Source organism: Hyalella azteca, unplaced genomic scaffold, assembly GCF_000764305.2.
Source record: "Hyalella azteca isolate HAZT.00-mixed unplaced genomic scaffold, Hazt_2.0.2 contig8347, whole genome shotgun sequence".
Taxonomy (NCBI): Eukaryota; Metazoa; Arthropoda; class Malacostraca; order Amphipoda; family Hyalellidae; genus Hyalella; species Hyalella azteca.
Window position 1 is genome coordinate 1 of NW_025938444.1, and position 17,433 is coordinate 17,433.

Consider the following 17,433-nt stretch of genomic DNA (forward strand, 5'->3'; position numbering starts at 1 on the left):
AAGTTATATCATACGTAGCGTCCGAGACTCAGATAAGTATTGTTATTTATATCGTCTCTCTCGCCCGATACCCTGGTAGCTTGCATTAGTTATGCTATCAATAGCGCCTGGTAACTTTAGTTTTGTTGTCACTTGCACCTTATACCTCAAGGTATTAGCCACTAGAAATACTGTCATTGTCGCTCGGCATTACCCGCAACTAGCGTTAGTTATTCTGTAACTTCAGCCCAACACTACAGTAACTAGCTTTAGTTAGGCTGTTACCAGTGTCCGACTTTCCGGTAGCTAGTGTTAGTACTTATTAATAAAACTGTAACTTACTTCCCAACTTTTTTTTCCTATTAGGATTGTGAAGATAGTCTTCTATTAATTATTTAATTATTTATTTTCATTTTAAATTTGTTTCACGTTCACCACACCATAATTCCATCATCACAAAGATCATCGAGCAAGCAGAACCATTTTCGCGTCTCTCGTTTGCAATATTTACTGCCACCTATACTACTATACTGCCACCTGCGTGCAATATGTCTGATTATCATATTACCCCCAGCTTACAATATGTCAGATTATTTTATTCGTCTGTTCAATCCATTTGTTTGTTGTAAATATTGTGTGTGTATCCTCTGAAAGAGGCTTATCCCTTGATCTCGTCCCTTTGAAAGAAACAATAAATTGGATTTAATTTTCATAGTTTGGATTTAATTTTACGTGCAGGTGAAATTTCAGTTCGCGTTCATTTATGCATACTTACATTAACTAAATCAGAAAAATTATATTGACACACATTGGCTAATTTGAAATACAGTTAAAAGTTGCTTATTGTCAGCAGAATACATATTTCATTAATTAGTTTCAACTTAAAAATAACATGCCCATCGATTTACGACGCTGACGCGGCGCTGGCACTTGTTCAAAAGTGTATACAACGGCAACCAGGTTGAGCTCAGCCGCTTTCAGAGCCTTCTATTCTACAATTAAATTTAAATATAAAGCAATTTACGAGCTTAGAAAAAGCGCATCAAGCTCAGTGGGGCAGCTTCCTCGACGCTGACAAACGTGAGGGAAGAGTGCGCTTTATTGTGCAATTCTGGGACTGCATTCACTACCTGCTAGTGCACATGTTAGTGTTGTGCTGGTGTACACGCTAGTGTTGTGCTGGTGCACACGCTAGTGTTGTGCTGGTGCACACGCTAGTGTTGTGCTGGTGCACACGCTAGTGTTGTGCTGGTGCACACGCTAGTGTTGTGCTGGTGCATATACTAGTGTTGAGCTAGTGTCCCCGTAGTACTTGTTTGCATAACATCAAGTATTTGTTTGCATAACATCAAGTATTCGTCTGCATATCATCAAATTTTTGTTCGCAAATCGGACATGTTTGCTATCAAATGGTGACTTGTATGTTTGTACATAGGACGTGTTTGTTCTAACATAGGACGTGCTTGTTCGTACATCATATGTGTTTGTTATCATATCGTGCACTATTTTCCGAAGCTCGTATAAGGTTTGTTTGCAGCTCAGGTGGAGTACGTTGGTGCCCGAGCAGTGCACGCTTGTTTATCTTGCTAGGGTTTATAAGGGCTATATTTACTAATTGCTTCGGATTAGTTTATATGTTCCTTAAGGTAATCGATATTCATGCCTTATAGTTATATAGATAACGTAAGTTTTGTGAAAATTTACTAAGGAAGCGTTTATTTATAAATACTGGTGATTTGCTTATTTATTTTAATTTGTGTTAGCTCATTTACATTGCTTGTTGTTTGTTAATTAATTTTGTTTGCGATTAATTTATTTATATTACTGATGGTTTGTTTATATTGAGAGTGACCAGCATTATATTTTCGACAAATTTTGCCTCAAATAAATTTAATTTGTCACCAGTTTGATAACACTTAATGGTGAATTAACTGAATGAAGATCAAACACAAATTTTATTTGTTCAACTTCATTCTCCTTTTGCATACTCAGGATGTTGGCACTTCATAATACTCCTAACTTTCAGCAAATTCCGTCTTTCGAGCGACGCAGTACCAAAATTGCCATCACAAAGTTCGCGGCGCATCAAATATTCCCATCGTAATATTGCTATCAAAATTTAGCTATAAAAATATTGCCATCAGCGCACTAATTCTCTGATAAGGCGACGAGAAAAACGGCTCCCAGAGGCGCCATGCGCTCACTCATCCTTCGCTTCCAGATTTTAATCTTCCTGGACGTTTATAATTCCAGATGCTGTATCTCTCGCTGTCAGATCCAATTGAAGAACTATGATATATTTCTTACAAAATTCTCTGACTTTTCATAGCGGCCTCGTAGTATTTCCTGTATATCAAAATAAATTCCACAGCAATAAATCTGTTCCGTCAAGCTTTTGATTAGAGTGAGAGAAGTGATAATAATATAACGCACAGGCAAGCAAATAAATCTTACTCGACTAAAAGGTAAACCTCAGATGAATTGGCGTGAAGCCAATTCATCATTACTGTAACGTGATTTATTTTACCATGAAGCTGGAATTGTTAATGAGCTGAGAATATTACTTACTCACTTTGTTTAATAATTTAAAATGCTGATGGAAAACAAATTAAAATGATGATGTATAGTGGGACCAAAATTCGTAATTTTCAAATGCCTCTTATATATTATATTTCTTATGTGTGTCGGCTAGAAGTGAGAGAGATCACTATGCTCTCTCTCACAGAGAAAGCATTTTACACCAAAAAATGCTTTATTTGCGAACTCCACATGTTATTTCACTTCATATTATAAATTTGTTAACTTTTTAACTCACAGAAGTCCGCATAGCAGCCTTCACTCTACCGCGCCTTGGCAGCATCATGGTCAAGGTACTTCTTAACGCCTCCGACATCCCTAGCTCTTTCTCGTCCCAACGTGAAGAATCCAAACAGAAAAATCCTGCAGAAAACATTTCGTCAATTCCTGGACTCAAGACGCGACTCTGGAGGACCGTAAATGGCTCCCAAAATTCAGACTACAATTTCTCCTTCACGCTTTACTTCAAGAGAGCGCTCAGTTCGGTCCCAACGTGCCTCAAAACCACTGCTTGCAGCCAAGGGTGAGCGATTGAAGGCATTTTATACTCTAATTAGTACGTACAGAATACCAGTGACACATCCATAAACTTATTTACTTTCATAACCTTTAATTTGCTGCATCATCTTCGGCTATTTCCATTCCGAGTAATTAACTAATAATTTGACATTTTTGTATTTTGTTCATGTGGTTAAATCTATTGTACCTAATTCTTATCATTCTTTTGAATTATTAGATGCATAAACAGAATTTTTTATTTCACATGAATGCTTTCATAGGCTGCATTTATTTTATAACCTTCATCTACTCCATTGACAGTAATTGTTTGCTTTCTGCTTTCATGTACATTTTGCAATCTCTAGAAACGTTGTTGTTCCAAAGGATTGCTTCACATCCTTTGTATTGTTTCGTTAATTAACTTCATTTGATCTCTCATGCATGCTGCTGCTATCGTTCCCTCCGCAGAATTTTTATAATTGTGGACATATTTCTCTAATCTTGATTGTAAGAGATCACAATTTAAATGTTTCCATAGCTTTCATTTTTCATCAACTGCGAAGGTGTAATTATGTCAATATCTTGCCTTAATTTAAATTATTTGCATATACATGGTTGTTTTTATAAACTTCAGTTGCTTCTTTAGACTTCATCGACACTATTTTATTTAGGCAATTAATTTTACTAACATAAACTGCAATTACCCTAGAAAATTGTTTCTTATTCACCAGCGCTATACAAGAATTTCCAGTCCTACTTTAATGATTTATTCCTCATTAAGTTTAAAAAAAATTGAACTTCCACACTCAACTTTACGAAAATCTTGACATTGCCCCGGTAAGCAGATTGCATTGATAAAACATCGCTCACTTGACACAATCGGTGGGGCATTGATCGAGAAACCTGTCCTCTGGAATTCGACAAATATTTTCTCAACTTGGTCATCGTCTTTGCTTCTTAGTGTTTACCAAAAAGTACTCAAAGTTCATGTAACCATGAACGAACTTCTCGTCCATTGATAATATAAACCGTACACATGGACTCTTACATAGCACTTTTGTCCCATAACTCCTGTAATACCGTCTGAAAAATTACTTTTCCAACAGACGCTTGATAGTTTCAGTTGTTTATACTGAGCCATGAGGAATAAGTACGATAAAGTTTAGGTTCCTGTTTCATAAAAGACAAAAGTCTCGAATGAATTTGACCTCGCTGCTTAAAAGAAACCTTCGATTTGATGGAGATGATTTAAGTAGCCCAAATCATCTAAATACCCCGGTTTTGTTTCTCTTTATGTGCTCTGCTGTGAGTGTGGCTTAAGCTTTATGAACGGTGGTTGCATTCTTCAGCGTATTCATGCAGGCCCGGATCATTCACGTCAGTCCAGCCGGTCCGTAATTCAGGTCTTAAGTTTCATGATTAAATAAGGAAAATCGTTGAGAATTAGGACACAATATTTTGCTCAAGTCAATATATATTGCCAGCAATTTCACAATATTGCCTCATCAATTTCCAAGTTAATAGGATCTTCGTCGCTGTCAAATTAAGCTGTTTGCTCTCCAAACCGTTTGTGATAATCTGGTATTTTTACTATATGGTATTCGCTTCCTGTACTTCGGTAATGATCGCGTATTGCAATTCAAATACCTTCGTATCGGAAATACAAGACTTGAATTTCAAGTTCTCATTTCGTACACGTTTCACTAGGTTGCACAGAAAAAAAAATTATTTTAAAAACGCTCGTTATTCGAGGAAAAATTCATTGAATTCAGGGAGTTTTTTGTCTTTCAAAAGCGAATGTTAGTCTTCGAAGACAAAATATGAACTTAACAAGATTGTCTTCCGAGATGTGGAATTTCATGAAAATACTCATATTCCATTGATTGTTTCATCTGTATTGCACTTCCAGTGAATAGTTGGAATATCGGACTTCTTGAACGCGTACGACAGAAGTTTTGACTGATATGAGACCATCAGTCTGTAGCACCAGCAGCTATTGTTAAGACGTTCTATATCAAATAGCTCGGCAGTTCTCGACACGCACGGCCAGCTCATGTAGTCGCCTAATTGCGTTTGACTCATGGCACCAATTACCAGGGAATCATCAAGCGCACGCACGCCAATTTAACAAGATATTAACCAGTTAAACCCCCCAAAGCGCTAAAATCCTAGAGCATACGCTTAAAATGTGTGAATATCGATCGAATATAGAAATGCTCGGAATAATTCGAGTTTTTTAATTAAAACTTTTAGAAGATATGAAATAGTTTTATAATTCTAATGTGAAAAAATATTATTATTTTCCCCCCTTGAAATGATTCTTTTAAATCCTCAATACAAAACAAACCTTCAAAAATTTTAAGCCACACAGCCGCCTCTAATAATATAAAGTTTTAAAAAATATAATATAATATAATATAATATAATATAATATAATATAATATAAAATAATATAATATAATATAAAGTTTTGAAGCAATACTTATCATTACTTCATGGTATTCATAGTGATGCTGGTAATTATAATCAGCATTTTCGAATCAGTACGTCAGAAGCGATAGCTGTGAGAAATTAAAGGGGAGCCTCATTAATTGGTAAACAATTTTCAAATTTATGGATTCAATGTTAACGACCCAGAGTATCTACCATCTGAACGTTCTATTTTATTTTAATTACAATATATCGTAATGTCCATATATGTTACATGATACAACATCATGTTGTCCCATGATGTTACAATATATCGTATCACATTATGTCTCTACATCGACGTGTACAAGAAAGTCACGTGGGACACAATGAACCTACTTCGGACCGTACAATAAAGTGCTGCACTAATCGTTTTGCTTCGCTTAATACACTATATTACAATATCCCAATGACTGCTTCCTCTCATTTAGTTCATCTAATTGATGAATGAGGCAGGAGCAAATAATTACCAGTTCGTATAGATCCATTACCATAATTGACACGAAAATACCAATCAAATCTTTTTCACAGGTTGTATTTGTAATCTGGTAATTGAATAAAAAAATTCCCAAACAATAGTCAAAATAACTGCCGACGCAATTATCATTATAAATATTATGCTACTACATCATCTGGGATCCAAATCCATGGATCCAGTGGGGCAATCTATGTAATTATTTCAAACAAAAAAAAATGCCATTCAATCAACTTATATTTTTGTAGGAACATACGTAGTCCATACCTTAAAAATTCGAATTGTTTTCTCTCAGCGCAGAAAGTTGTGATACAGTTTCTATCTCTTGCTCATTTATAGTAGCTTTAATTAGCCGCATAATGGGTAATAAGTACGCAAATGAAGACCATTGAGATGCCAACCTGGCTAGTGATGCACAAGCAGTTAAGGCTTTGCTGCAGGTCATTCTGATCGTGTAGCTTATGAAGAGGCTTGATTTAGGGACAACAGTGTTTCCATTATCACCAAAGTTTGAGCTCTTCAGTGTGGCCTCTAGGCCTTCCTTTGCAATGAACCTTGCCTTTATGAAAATCGGGTGATATAAACCATCGAATTTCATGGACTACGCACATTAGATGTGAGAGCATTGACTCATAATGAGACGATTTGGAGCATAACATAAAACCCGTCCTATTGAGCTGAGTCAGTTTACACCAGACAGTGAAACCATTAATGAGCTGGTGCAGAAATCCACTGAGCGGTAAATTTATTGGCTCGTGCTGAATTGGTCTACGCCAGGCGTTATCTGAATATGTCTACTTCAGGAGTTGAATAGAACCATTGGCTTTTGCTAAATTGGTTGATGCGCCTGTTACTGAGTCCTATATAGCTCGCTTAGAATTCATTCATAGAAAATGCTCTGAAAAAATTTATTCCTACTGAATCATAAGAATAGTCTAGATTTCCAAGTTCATTTAGAGATAATGCTTGTTCCGGTTAAGCAAGCGCAACATTTCACGCACATGATACGCTTAAAAAATATGATAGCATTTTTTCTGCAGAATTCAGCAGTAAATTTCGAGTTTTTGAGAAATTATTATTTAGCGTGTTGAGCTAACAAATAAATTCTGTTTCATTGTGTTTCGGATGCAAGCATCGATCACGCATCAACAAAGACAGGATCTATCGAATCTATCATCTATCTTCATGAATTTATTTATTTATTTTTGCTTTGGCTTTCTTCCTGTCAATTTATCCAGGTTTTAACGCGCTGCGATATATAGATGTGCATCATTATCTATATTTTCTTTACATTTTAGGCTACATAATTCAAATGCATTTTAACAACGGTTACATTGTGCGAAAAAAATTATTCACATGTATCTTCAATTTCAAAATGCATCATTAGAGATACACGTACATATATTCAGCTGTTTCAACAAGAAAATTTGACTCGTTCAATAAGTGATGTCATTGCATGTTATAGTCTACATACTTAAGCCTCGACATTTCGATGTAAGAGTTTCCTTTCTGTCAATTCGGTTTCCCTTTTCGGTTTCCCTTTTGTTAACTAAGCCCGGGAACTTGCACTGGCGTCTTCAAACCGAAGCGCGATTCTCTCGAATAAGTCTGAGCGAATACTTGAATTGCTACTACTTGCAGCGCCTACTTGCATTGCTCAATATTAGTTTGCTAGCAAATATCGTAAAGCAGTTTTAAACCAAAAAATTTGGATCAGTTGGTTCATTGGAAAGTTACTCATTTGACTTAAATTTTGCCAAGCAGAAATATAATAACACCAATGCAATTAGAATTTGTCAAAAATTCAAGCTCGATTGAAACTTATGCTGATATTCGACCATGTTGCAACTACTCATAGAGAACTACTACCTTTTTTTGTAAATGACTGAATTCTAGAGGTTGGTCTCCGCTTGCCAGCAAAACATCATGAATTTCATCAAAATCATCAAGGAATTTGTTGTTTAAAATAATTTGGCCGACTTAGAAGATTGAAAATAAACAGAAGAGACCTAAGACATTGGAAATTTTATTATATAAAAACTAACATAAAGTAACTGACAAGAGATGAGCGCTCCTCTATATGAGTGCGATACTCATTTGTTAATTTTTTTCTTTGACTTTTGATACTCACGAATTATTACTTTTTCTACAAATTCATGTTTTGATCGTTACAATGTTAATAAGTTTTGCTAGTAAATAGCCTCTATTTTTTTAAGGGATATGCTCTTAATAGCAGGTCTCTTGGAAATGCGGAAATCTGAAAGATCGATTTTTGAGTAAAACATTAGGTTCAGGTTCCCTGATTTATTCAATGGATAAGACTGGATATCCTTTAAATAAATCAGGAATTAATTCCATCCCAGCAGTTTTATATAGGTGTAAATTATTCACGTTTTCTCTGATCAATATTTATCATTTTTCCCGGAAAGATTTTGGTTTCCTCGATTCAATCTTGCCCACTACTCAGGCTGGGAGGTGTGATATATTCATACCCGAAGTCTTAAAATCAATTATAAAAAAAAAAATCTTGCCCACCTCTTGCCTCTGGCTCCCTTAAATTAAGCCTTTAATGAGCCTCTCATGGAACCGGTCAAACGTAAGTCTGCTTCAAAAATAATTGTGCCCTCGTGTTACATAGTTTTTCGTAGTAATTTAAAACATAAATTCAGTTTTTCTTCACCGCATATATAGTTCTCGCAATGTGGATGGGAAACAATTTTTAAATCTGGCCATGGTATGTTCATGATCAAGAAATAATAGGCTTCCTTTTAATTAACCAATAATTTGGCGGGAGATGATATACAACACAATGACCCCTATCTTAATATTGTAAATATTACCGGGTTTTCAGCCAAATATGAACACTACAATTTTCCCCGTATTTGGATTCCACTAGTCGCCCGCTCCCTTCCAGTAGCTCCCAACCCGTCCTAGTTCTGCCGGTTATAAATAAGTTGAGCTAGTGGATAATGCTGTTACAAGAAGGATGTTCGTAGTGATGGCTGCAAGACCAACGAAGCACTTGTTGTAGAGGTTTTGGATTAAACGTTATTTTATTGTTAAATATTAGGATTTTATTGAACAAAGGTGTTGTCAACTTAGAATTAATAGGTGTTAGAATTGTAGGAATATTTTAGAGACTATTGAAACTGTGGTCAGAGATTGCGGACAGGAAAATGTGGCAGTAGGGACATGGTCTTCAAAGCAGCATCTTGTGTTTCGTGAAGCTTACCCCTGCAGACTGAACGCTAATCACTGCTATTTTTGTTAAGTTATGGTCGTGAATAAGTGTTACAGTTCTCATGTTTGAAGAAAACACTCAATGTAATGTGATGTCTCGTACAAAAAAGTATTTTACTGTAACCGCGGCTTAATGAACATTGAACATGCCACTTTACCCGCCACACTGTAGATAAATATGAAGCTGAATTTACTTATACCTTAAATATGTGGCTGAATTTACTTATACCTTCAACTAGAAGCAGCAATAAATTTCCACGCATGTGCGAACTGCATGACCTGGTGAGAGATTCGTCTCTTACCAAGGAAAAGGCTGATCTTTTGGCTTTACAACGGAAAGAAAAACTTTCTGTCAGCAACGTCTGACAAAGTAACTATTTAAAATGAAACAACAGTCCACTGTTTATTGAAAACTATACTACTGAAATTATGTTGATGACCATTTCACAACTGACTGTCTGGGACGCATTCCTCATTCATATATGTGTTTATTAACGTCAAAAGGTGCGTTGCTGCACAACGGCAATCATAATTCCGGTATTCCGAAGTGTTCATCCCGTACACTTGAATGAAATTGTCAAGAAAGTGAGAACGCTGCTGTGTGACTATGAAATCCATCATCAGAAACACTTGCGGCGTCTAGGAAGTGCTTGGTATGCCTGAGGGTATGCTGGACTGCTTCACGAAGTTCTGACGCTGCTTAGTTCGTCAGCCAGTCGTGCGGTAAAGAAATTAACGCGAAACACGAGACACGAATAAGTACCCGGCCGCAGCTGCATTTACTGAAAGATCCTGGCGCAAAATATTCGTCGTTACTAATCATTACGTTTGATTTTAGTTGGATACCTGATTCGAAGAATTAAAAAAAATTAGAGCGGCAAAACTCGAAGAAGAATGAGCTTGACGGTATCTTTGTTCCAGAGGATGGATAGTCGTATCAATTAACGTGCATTTTCTCGACCTGATCCCAAATTTGGGATCAGCAACGCCCAGAAAGAGCGTTTTGAATGAAAGAAACACACTATCATGGATTTGAGAATGGCAGCAAAATAGCTGACTGCAGTTGGATGCTTTGCAATGAGGAACCTCAAAACGGCCACAAAATATCTCATATTGCCAATGACTCAGTTGTGTTTATGTGATCTTAAACGTCTATTTTTTCACTTAGATTAAAAAATGGTTGAACCCCTGAAGTAGTGCCAGGAATAGCAGACAAATCAAATTAAATACATGCGGAATCGTGTGAATTTCCCAAAAGGGGTCGACCTGTCTCAAATTCCGTACTTCAACAGTAAATCCTAAAAACAACAGATAAGAAGTAACAATAAGGGGTTTCGAATTTTTTTCCCTTCTGAACCTTTCGATAAGTACAATAAGCGCAAATTTTCTTTCTGAATTAGAACGGCGATTGAATTACGATTCACTCGAAAAAGTACAGCAGCTAGAACATTTTTCTTCAACTGCCTTAGAGGTATTTCTCCTGTCTGCTAAGTTCGAGATTTTTATTTACAAAACTCGTAATATTTGTGTACGTCTTTCCTCAGATGGACTTCGCGAACACTGATTCCTCAGGGCGTGGACGAGGCTGGCAATCCGCTTCTGCTGCTCGACGGATTGCAGCCGAACTCTTCCTATGCCATTGAGATGAAGATGGTGGATGAAAGCGGTCGTGGCAGACGCTCATCCGTGGCTTATGCAATCACCGCGCCTCATAGTGAGCATTTAAATGAAGAATACAAATTTATTATCAATTGTTATAAATCGATAGCGAAGTTCTTTATATTCAATGAGGCAATCTCAATTACCCATCTGTGGCTCTAGTCATCAGGGTCCGAGATGACAAATGAATATTCTGACAAATGAAATGCTGAAATTCCTCATAGCAAGTCAATAAAATTTTAAATGAGATGGAGAATAACAATATTCAAGTAAGGCTCATGCCAAAGAGGCAAGAAAACCTGAGTTATTATGAAATGATTCTTGTATAATTTTATTTACTTCCTGTGCATTTCAATAAATATTCGTTGACGAAATTTTCCATAAAGCTGGTGTTCCTGTGAATATAAAGGAACTTATTTGCCGATTTTTCCTTCCGTTTCATTTCTTACTTTGTTCGAGGATAAAATTTTGCTTCCTCTTAACAGATTTGTACGTTTCAAACAACTGATACGTATGCTTCATCCAATAGATACCTTTACATCAACTACAAATATGTATGGAGTTTATACCTTGATCGTTCACGTTGAGAAGTGCTAACTTATTATCGCTTCAAGACTAAATAAAAATCTGACTAGTGTTTTCGTGCCAACCAGAGAGTCTTTTCTGAATACCAAATCCACTGTGATTTCCGGAGAAGTGGCTCAGGCGGACATTGAACTTTTCTCAATCGCAGAACTCTCATACAGGCATTATGACATTCAGTATGTCATTCTCATTCCCAAAGCACCATCTCTCCATCAGGGTGAAGTGGTGCTTGACTCAACTGACACGGAGGAGGAATCCTTTCTTGCCTGCCTCCCACAGGAGCACTGCGCCAGCTAACACTGCACGTTATCACTTTCCTTTACAGACCCTCTTGCCCCTGGAAGAGTCCAGTGCTTGTCACCGAAAGACCGCGAAATTTCTGTCTCGTGGTCGAAACCGGGACCACATTTCGGCGCCTCCATTGGACGCTATCGCGTCCAGCTAACCGAGTTGCAGCTCAAACTGCCCGCCTCATATCCGTCTTGCCTTCAGGGTGAGAATTTGTGAAATGACTTGTAAAACTCGGTGACTTGGTTTCCATTTGGAATATATGATACTTCTTGCCTTGTATCACAGTGGTTTTAGTTCAGTCAAGGAAAATGTTATTTATATGCTTCAGTAACATATTGGCCGAACCGACTCAGAGACTTTGCTATTTAATTTTACCTTTTTTCTCGTCTAACGAATAAGAAGATAAATAAACTAACAAAAAAAATTGTATCTGGGACTTCAGTGAAACTTATTACTCAGCGTAGTAACTTATTAACGTACAAACGTAGTCCAAACATAAATACTTGCATGGCGATACAAATTAATTGTACGGCAATAATCTTGAAATAATTTTTCGTCTTGCCTAGAGGCATAGCTCTAGTGTAATGTTCTATGTAATCTAGAAGAAAATCAGTCGTTTATCTTCTTTTTAGGGATAAAGTTTGAATTTAAGTTTCAACTAAACTAACGTTATGTGAATTTTAATTCTCATTCTTAGTGGAAACAAATGACAGGATATGTGTATAGAGAGCATCGGGATGTGGAGGCTTGTTTTGAAGTATAATTTCTTCATATATACTCGTGAAATACAAATATCAGAATATATCGTGTAGAGATGGAGGTCAGCGATACATCTGTGTGACAAAGCGTTACTCACCGTTACTCACCATTCTCAGCTGAAACAATAATTTTCCAGCGCTACAGTTACCTATTTCCCGGTAAAAAGATCACTGGTGAAATTTCTAAGAAATCCTTTTCTATATAACTTCTAACGTCTATCTAACTAACAACTTTAATTCTGTTCAGTTGGCAGTATAGATTGTTCGACGTACAACCATACACTCGAAAATATGCCCAAAAAATGTGTATGAACTGTCACAGTTAACAATTCTCTGTATATTCCCTAAGTGCATGGTAAAACGAGTTAGTAATAATGTTTACAGTAAGTGTACATCGCGAAAAGTACGCTTATTGTCTATCAGTAACGATGGAAAAATCAACGACGTAAAGCAATTCCCTGAATATTTCCCCTCACTACGACACTTTGTATTTAACTGCTTAAAAATATAGATACGAAAAAATGAAGCATTCAATCCATTCCCAGAGTTGCAACAGAAGTCAGCTCATCTGTGACACATGTAAAGCATTTGCACTGAATGCTTCACCAGAGCAGTTGTCATGCGCTGACATCTAGGAAATTATGCCGCGAAGATTTAATACTAATTTTTTTTTGTCTAAATAACAGAGAGTAAAAGAAACTCGCTACTATTTTTAAGAAAAAAAATTTAGGAATTAGGCATTCCTAAAATGTTCGTGTTAGATAACATTTAACTTGTTCTCTTTGTCGCAGGAGAACAATAACAGTGAAGTGGACGTCAGAAATAACCTCAGAAGTATTTTTACTTGGAATGCTTGACCGAAATCATTAATGTTTCCATTGCCTTGTAGGCAATGTAGCAAAATTTCAGCATTATAATAATGCTATTTTTACTGTATCCATTGTCGTAAGGTTATTGAGTAGCATTTCTTCAGAGGGCACACGATTTGTGCTCATGCTATCTCTGAACTCTGAACATACAGACTCTGCCCCCAAACGAAAGCTGGTAATTTTTAGGGAACAAACGATTACGAAATATTTAATCATATTTATGAGAGATGAATTAATGAGTTACAATTCAGCTTAGAGAAAACGTAAGAATTAATTGACTAGAGTAAGCGAAATTTCAATTTATTACATATTTATTGACCATTTAACAATCATCAAGCCGTTGATCTTCCGTCAACGCTTGCCGAAAAATTTTCACATAGACATTACTTCACGCACATTGCTGATAACCAAAAGATTTCGTTCAGGTATCAATTTATTGTGATATGACTGAAAACATCTTATTTTCTTCGCCAGGAAGAGAGGAATCCGACCGCAAGAAAAATTCCCCCTGGAGTCTGAATCCATCGGTGCAGAGGGAAAATGGTGGTGGCATGATGAAAGATAGTGAGTGAGTACTAGGCCTAATGTGTAACAAAATAATATCTAGTAAAAATAATTGATGATTTGTAAAGGTATTCTGGTATTTAAACCATTTTTCAAGTCTTACTATAGTTTTTGTGAATGCTTAAATTATTTTGCTTGTTTTTTTTACAACATTTTCTAGTAACTGTTAAATTTGTTAGTTTATATAAATTTCCCCTGGTATTGATTACAAACGTTCAGTTTGAGCGGTTTAATACACTTGTATATAATTGCAAGGCTCTTCAAGCATCAATGTGAGCTGAAAGTGTTGTGTAACATGTGTTGTCGGCAGCACTGGACTCGTGTTAGTAATACACCCCACGACACGCCGACCAGTCAATGTCTTACCCTTCTGCACTCAAGGTGGCTCACATTTTTACTGGATGTATTTCAGCCTTGAAATTTATGGGAGCATAACTGTTCTCAAGTTTTTATTCAATTCCTGTAAATTTGGCAGGTCATCAACTTCTAATATTAATTAAGTATATACTCTTCCTACACATGTATTCAAACATTTTTGATATGCTACTGGTTCTATACTTTTACATATGCCTGTACTACATGCCTTGAAACAACACATACATACTGAAGGCTCACCCTTCATACTCGTAAATAAGGAGCCTTCGAACATGTAGGATAGACTGGCAACCTCTAACATGTGGTATATATGGCCAGTCTTCAATTCCGAAATGGATTCCTTATCATGAACTTCGCCGTGAGCGATATTTTAGTCCTCTTATGGCCCGTGATGGACGTGATTCTCCATTCCCAGAGATATTTTATCGAACGATGAGCTGAGAAATACTGGCGCCACTGCCCCCGTTTTCTTAAACTACGATCCAAACTGCGGAGATGGACTCGATCGTAACTCAAGCTCCCGTAAGTAAATTTCTGACTTACGATATGACAAGATTTTATTTAGAGAAGTCGGGTGACCGATCTTTTTCAAAATAAGATTTGGTAGCTTTTGTGTATCTCACTATTGGCTCCGTTTCCTTTCTTAGCGAGTCTTGCATTTTCAATGCAGTTATCAACTTATTTTTAGTTTTGGTAACCTGAATTAAAATCTGGATTTTCCTACCAATGAACAAAATACTTTTTTCCAAATTTTGCTCAAATAAAAGTAAGCAAGATTAAAATTGTAATTCCATTGAGCAGCGATCTTAATTGAAGTCACGGAAAACGATGCGAATTGAATTCATGTACGTCTATGAATTTTAGACAACTTTTCGTCCTCCCTCAGAAAAACTTTGGCATCAACTAAACTTTTTGTTTCAAACTACTAATGTCTGAGTGAATTGTTGTCACATGTTGAAATTTGATTTACTAGACTTTTTTTGAACCTGAACTGATATGCTCTGCTTTACGTTCACAAAGACTCAATGATATAATATGTCAATTTTTTCGAAATTTTGTAGTCCTGTAGTGTAATTATATCATCTGGGGTATTATTTTGCTTGATGATGCCTCTTACGTTTAAGCTAAAGATCTAATTTTTCCAGGAACGGTTTGCACTTCAAGTGAAGGCATTATGGGCCTCAAACTTCAACATTCCGGATTGTACAAAGTTTCTGTGTTCGCATGTTCCCATCCTGTACCGTGTGCGACGTATTCGCTAGTTGCTATTGATCCCTCATTTACGCCTATTGATTCAGCTGGCCTAAAATATGAAAGGAAAAAAACTGCGATGAAATATTTACCCAAAAACGATGATGCTATGGTAAATGCTAAAGAAGTCAAAGTAAATTCTACATTAATTTTACGCGATAATGCGCGTCGAAAAACACAACAAAGAGTACAGAAAACTGAAGACTTTGTTCAAAATTACAAACAGTTTCGAGAAAATGGAAATTCTGATACAGAAAATGAATTAAAAAGTGATATCAACGAAGAAAGAAAACAGGACAGAGAACAAGAAGCCTGGAGGAAGTCAACAACCAGCATGAGTAAAATTATCCACACAAGACAGACTGAGAAGATAAATAAATTGCGAAGTGGACTTTGTGAATTGTGTTCGCTCGCACCAACAGAAACTTTATGTCAGGTCAAAGGCGATGGTGAGCGAATGAAGAGCGCTAGAGACCTTGAGCCTTGTTTGCAACGAACTTATTATAATTGCAATGAGGGAGCTGCTACGTTTATTCAATATCCACTATTAATACGAAATAACACTAGATAGTAGTAAATAACGAGCATTTAATTCAGACTTTCGATTACATAAATGTTTTACTATAATAACTCTAGTTAATTGTAAGATTATCAGTATGCTATATAATGCATTATAGTGGTTTCTTTCGCACGCTATACAATCAATGTCCAGATCTTAATGTGAATTTTTCCATCACAATATTCCCTCATTTTTTTCAAGACAGGCCCTCCTCTTTCATTCTAATCGTGATAAAATATGCTAATTTGATTCGTTTAAAAATTTTTTAGGTATAATATGAATTTTCTTATAAAAATTTCTTGCCCAGATGTCGCCAACTCGGTCTCAAGCGTGTGGCTTGAGTTCGATTCAAAAGCAGTCCATCAAACTAAACAAGATTCGTCGTCTTTTGAACAACCATCATCTCATCGATCGGAATTGAGAAGTTTTGAGAATCAAAAACTCCTTTCAAACTCAGAAGATGATTCCAGAATCAACACTCTTTCAGCGAACTCCAAAATAGGTTCGAGCATCCGCGATTTTTTTTCGAATTCGAGAGATGATTCCATAAACCAAAAATTATCTACAAACTCTACGGTTAACTTCAGAAACCTTAACCTCTCAACAAATGCAGATAATACTCAAAAATCTAGAAGTAGGAAAAATGTTCCCTCCCTTCATGACAATTTAATTTTGAACGAGAGTGAGAACGCCAACCGAACATTGATGGTGAGATGGAACGCTCCTGAGACTCCGACGGCTGATGTCCTCTTCTACGAGCTGCGCTTGCGTAATGACGTGAGTTCGCCATGCACTGCGATGGAAATAATTTTTACTTGACTTCTAATGCAAGGCAAATAAAGTAGTGTAATATTAACAATTACCTAATTATATTCCCTATAAAAATATTGATTAGTTTTATAGCAATATTCCGATAATTAATGATATTGCTATTATCGAATTTTATATTACCTTAATGTACTTAAAATGGGTGACACTCGCGATAAAATATGAAGTTTTGTCAAATGCCAAAAATTGTTTGCGTGCTACTAGGAAAGTTTTAGATCATTTATCTCATTATGATATGATTCCAATCTTCCAATATTCATGGGAGTTATCAACGAAAATTTCTTAAATGTCACTTAATATGGTGCATAAAAAGCTAATGCAATTTGCCCGATTGTAAAAAAATTGCTTCTGTCCTTATAATGGAGCGATTTCTGGCAATTAAATAAAAAGTTATATCCTATGAGTGTTGCTTCAATACTTTAACAATTATTGAAGGAAAGGAAACATTGAATTTAC

General features: G+C 36.2%; 1 protein-coding gene across 1 annotated transcript in view; it reads left to right on the forward strand.

Moving 5' to 3' along the window:
- Positions 1–2,796: 2,796 nt before the first annotated feature.
- Positions 2,797–17,433, forward strand: part of LOC108677615 — a gene marked incomplete at its 5' end in the record, with an annotated part of 29,178 nt that continues 14,541 nt past the window's right edge. The window contains 7 exons of the mRNA XM_047881593.1: positions 2,797–3,079; positions 10,783–10,952; positions 11,808–11,975; positions 13,875–13,968; positions 14,755–14,861; positions 15,485–16,039; positions 16,457–16,926. Coding sequence (XP_047737549.1) covers positions 2,797–3,079; positions 10,783–10,952; positions 11,808–11,975; positions 13,875–13,968; positions 14,755–14,861; positions 15,485–16,039; positions 16,457–16,926 — 1,847 coding nt within the window. The remainder of the gene's footprint in view (positions 3,080–10,782; positions 10,953–11,807; positions 11,976–13,874; positions 13,969–14,754; positions 14,862–15,484; positions 16,040–16,456; positions 16,927–17,433) is intronic.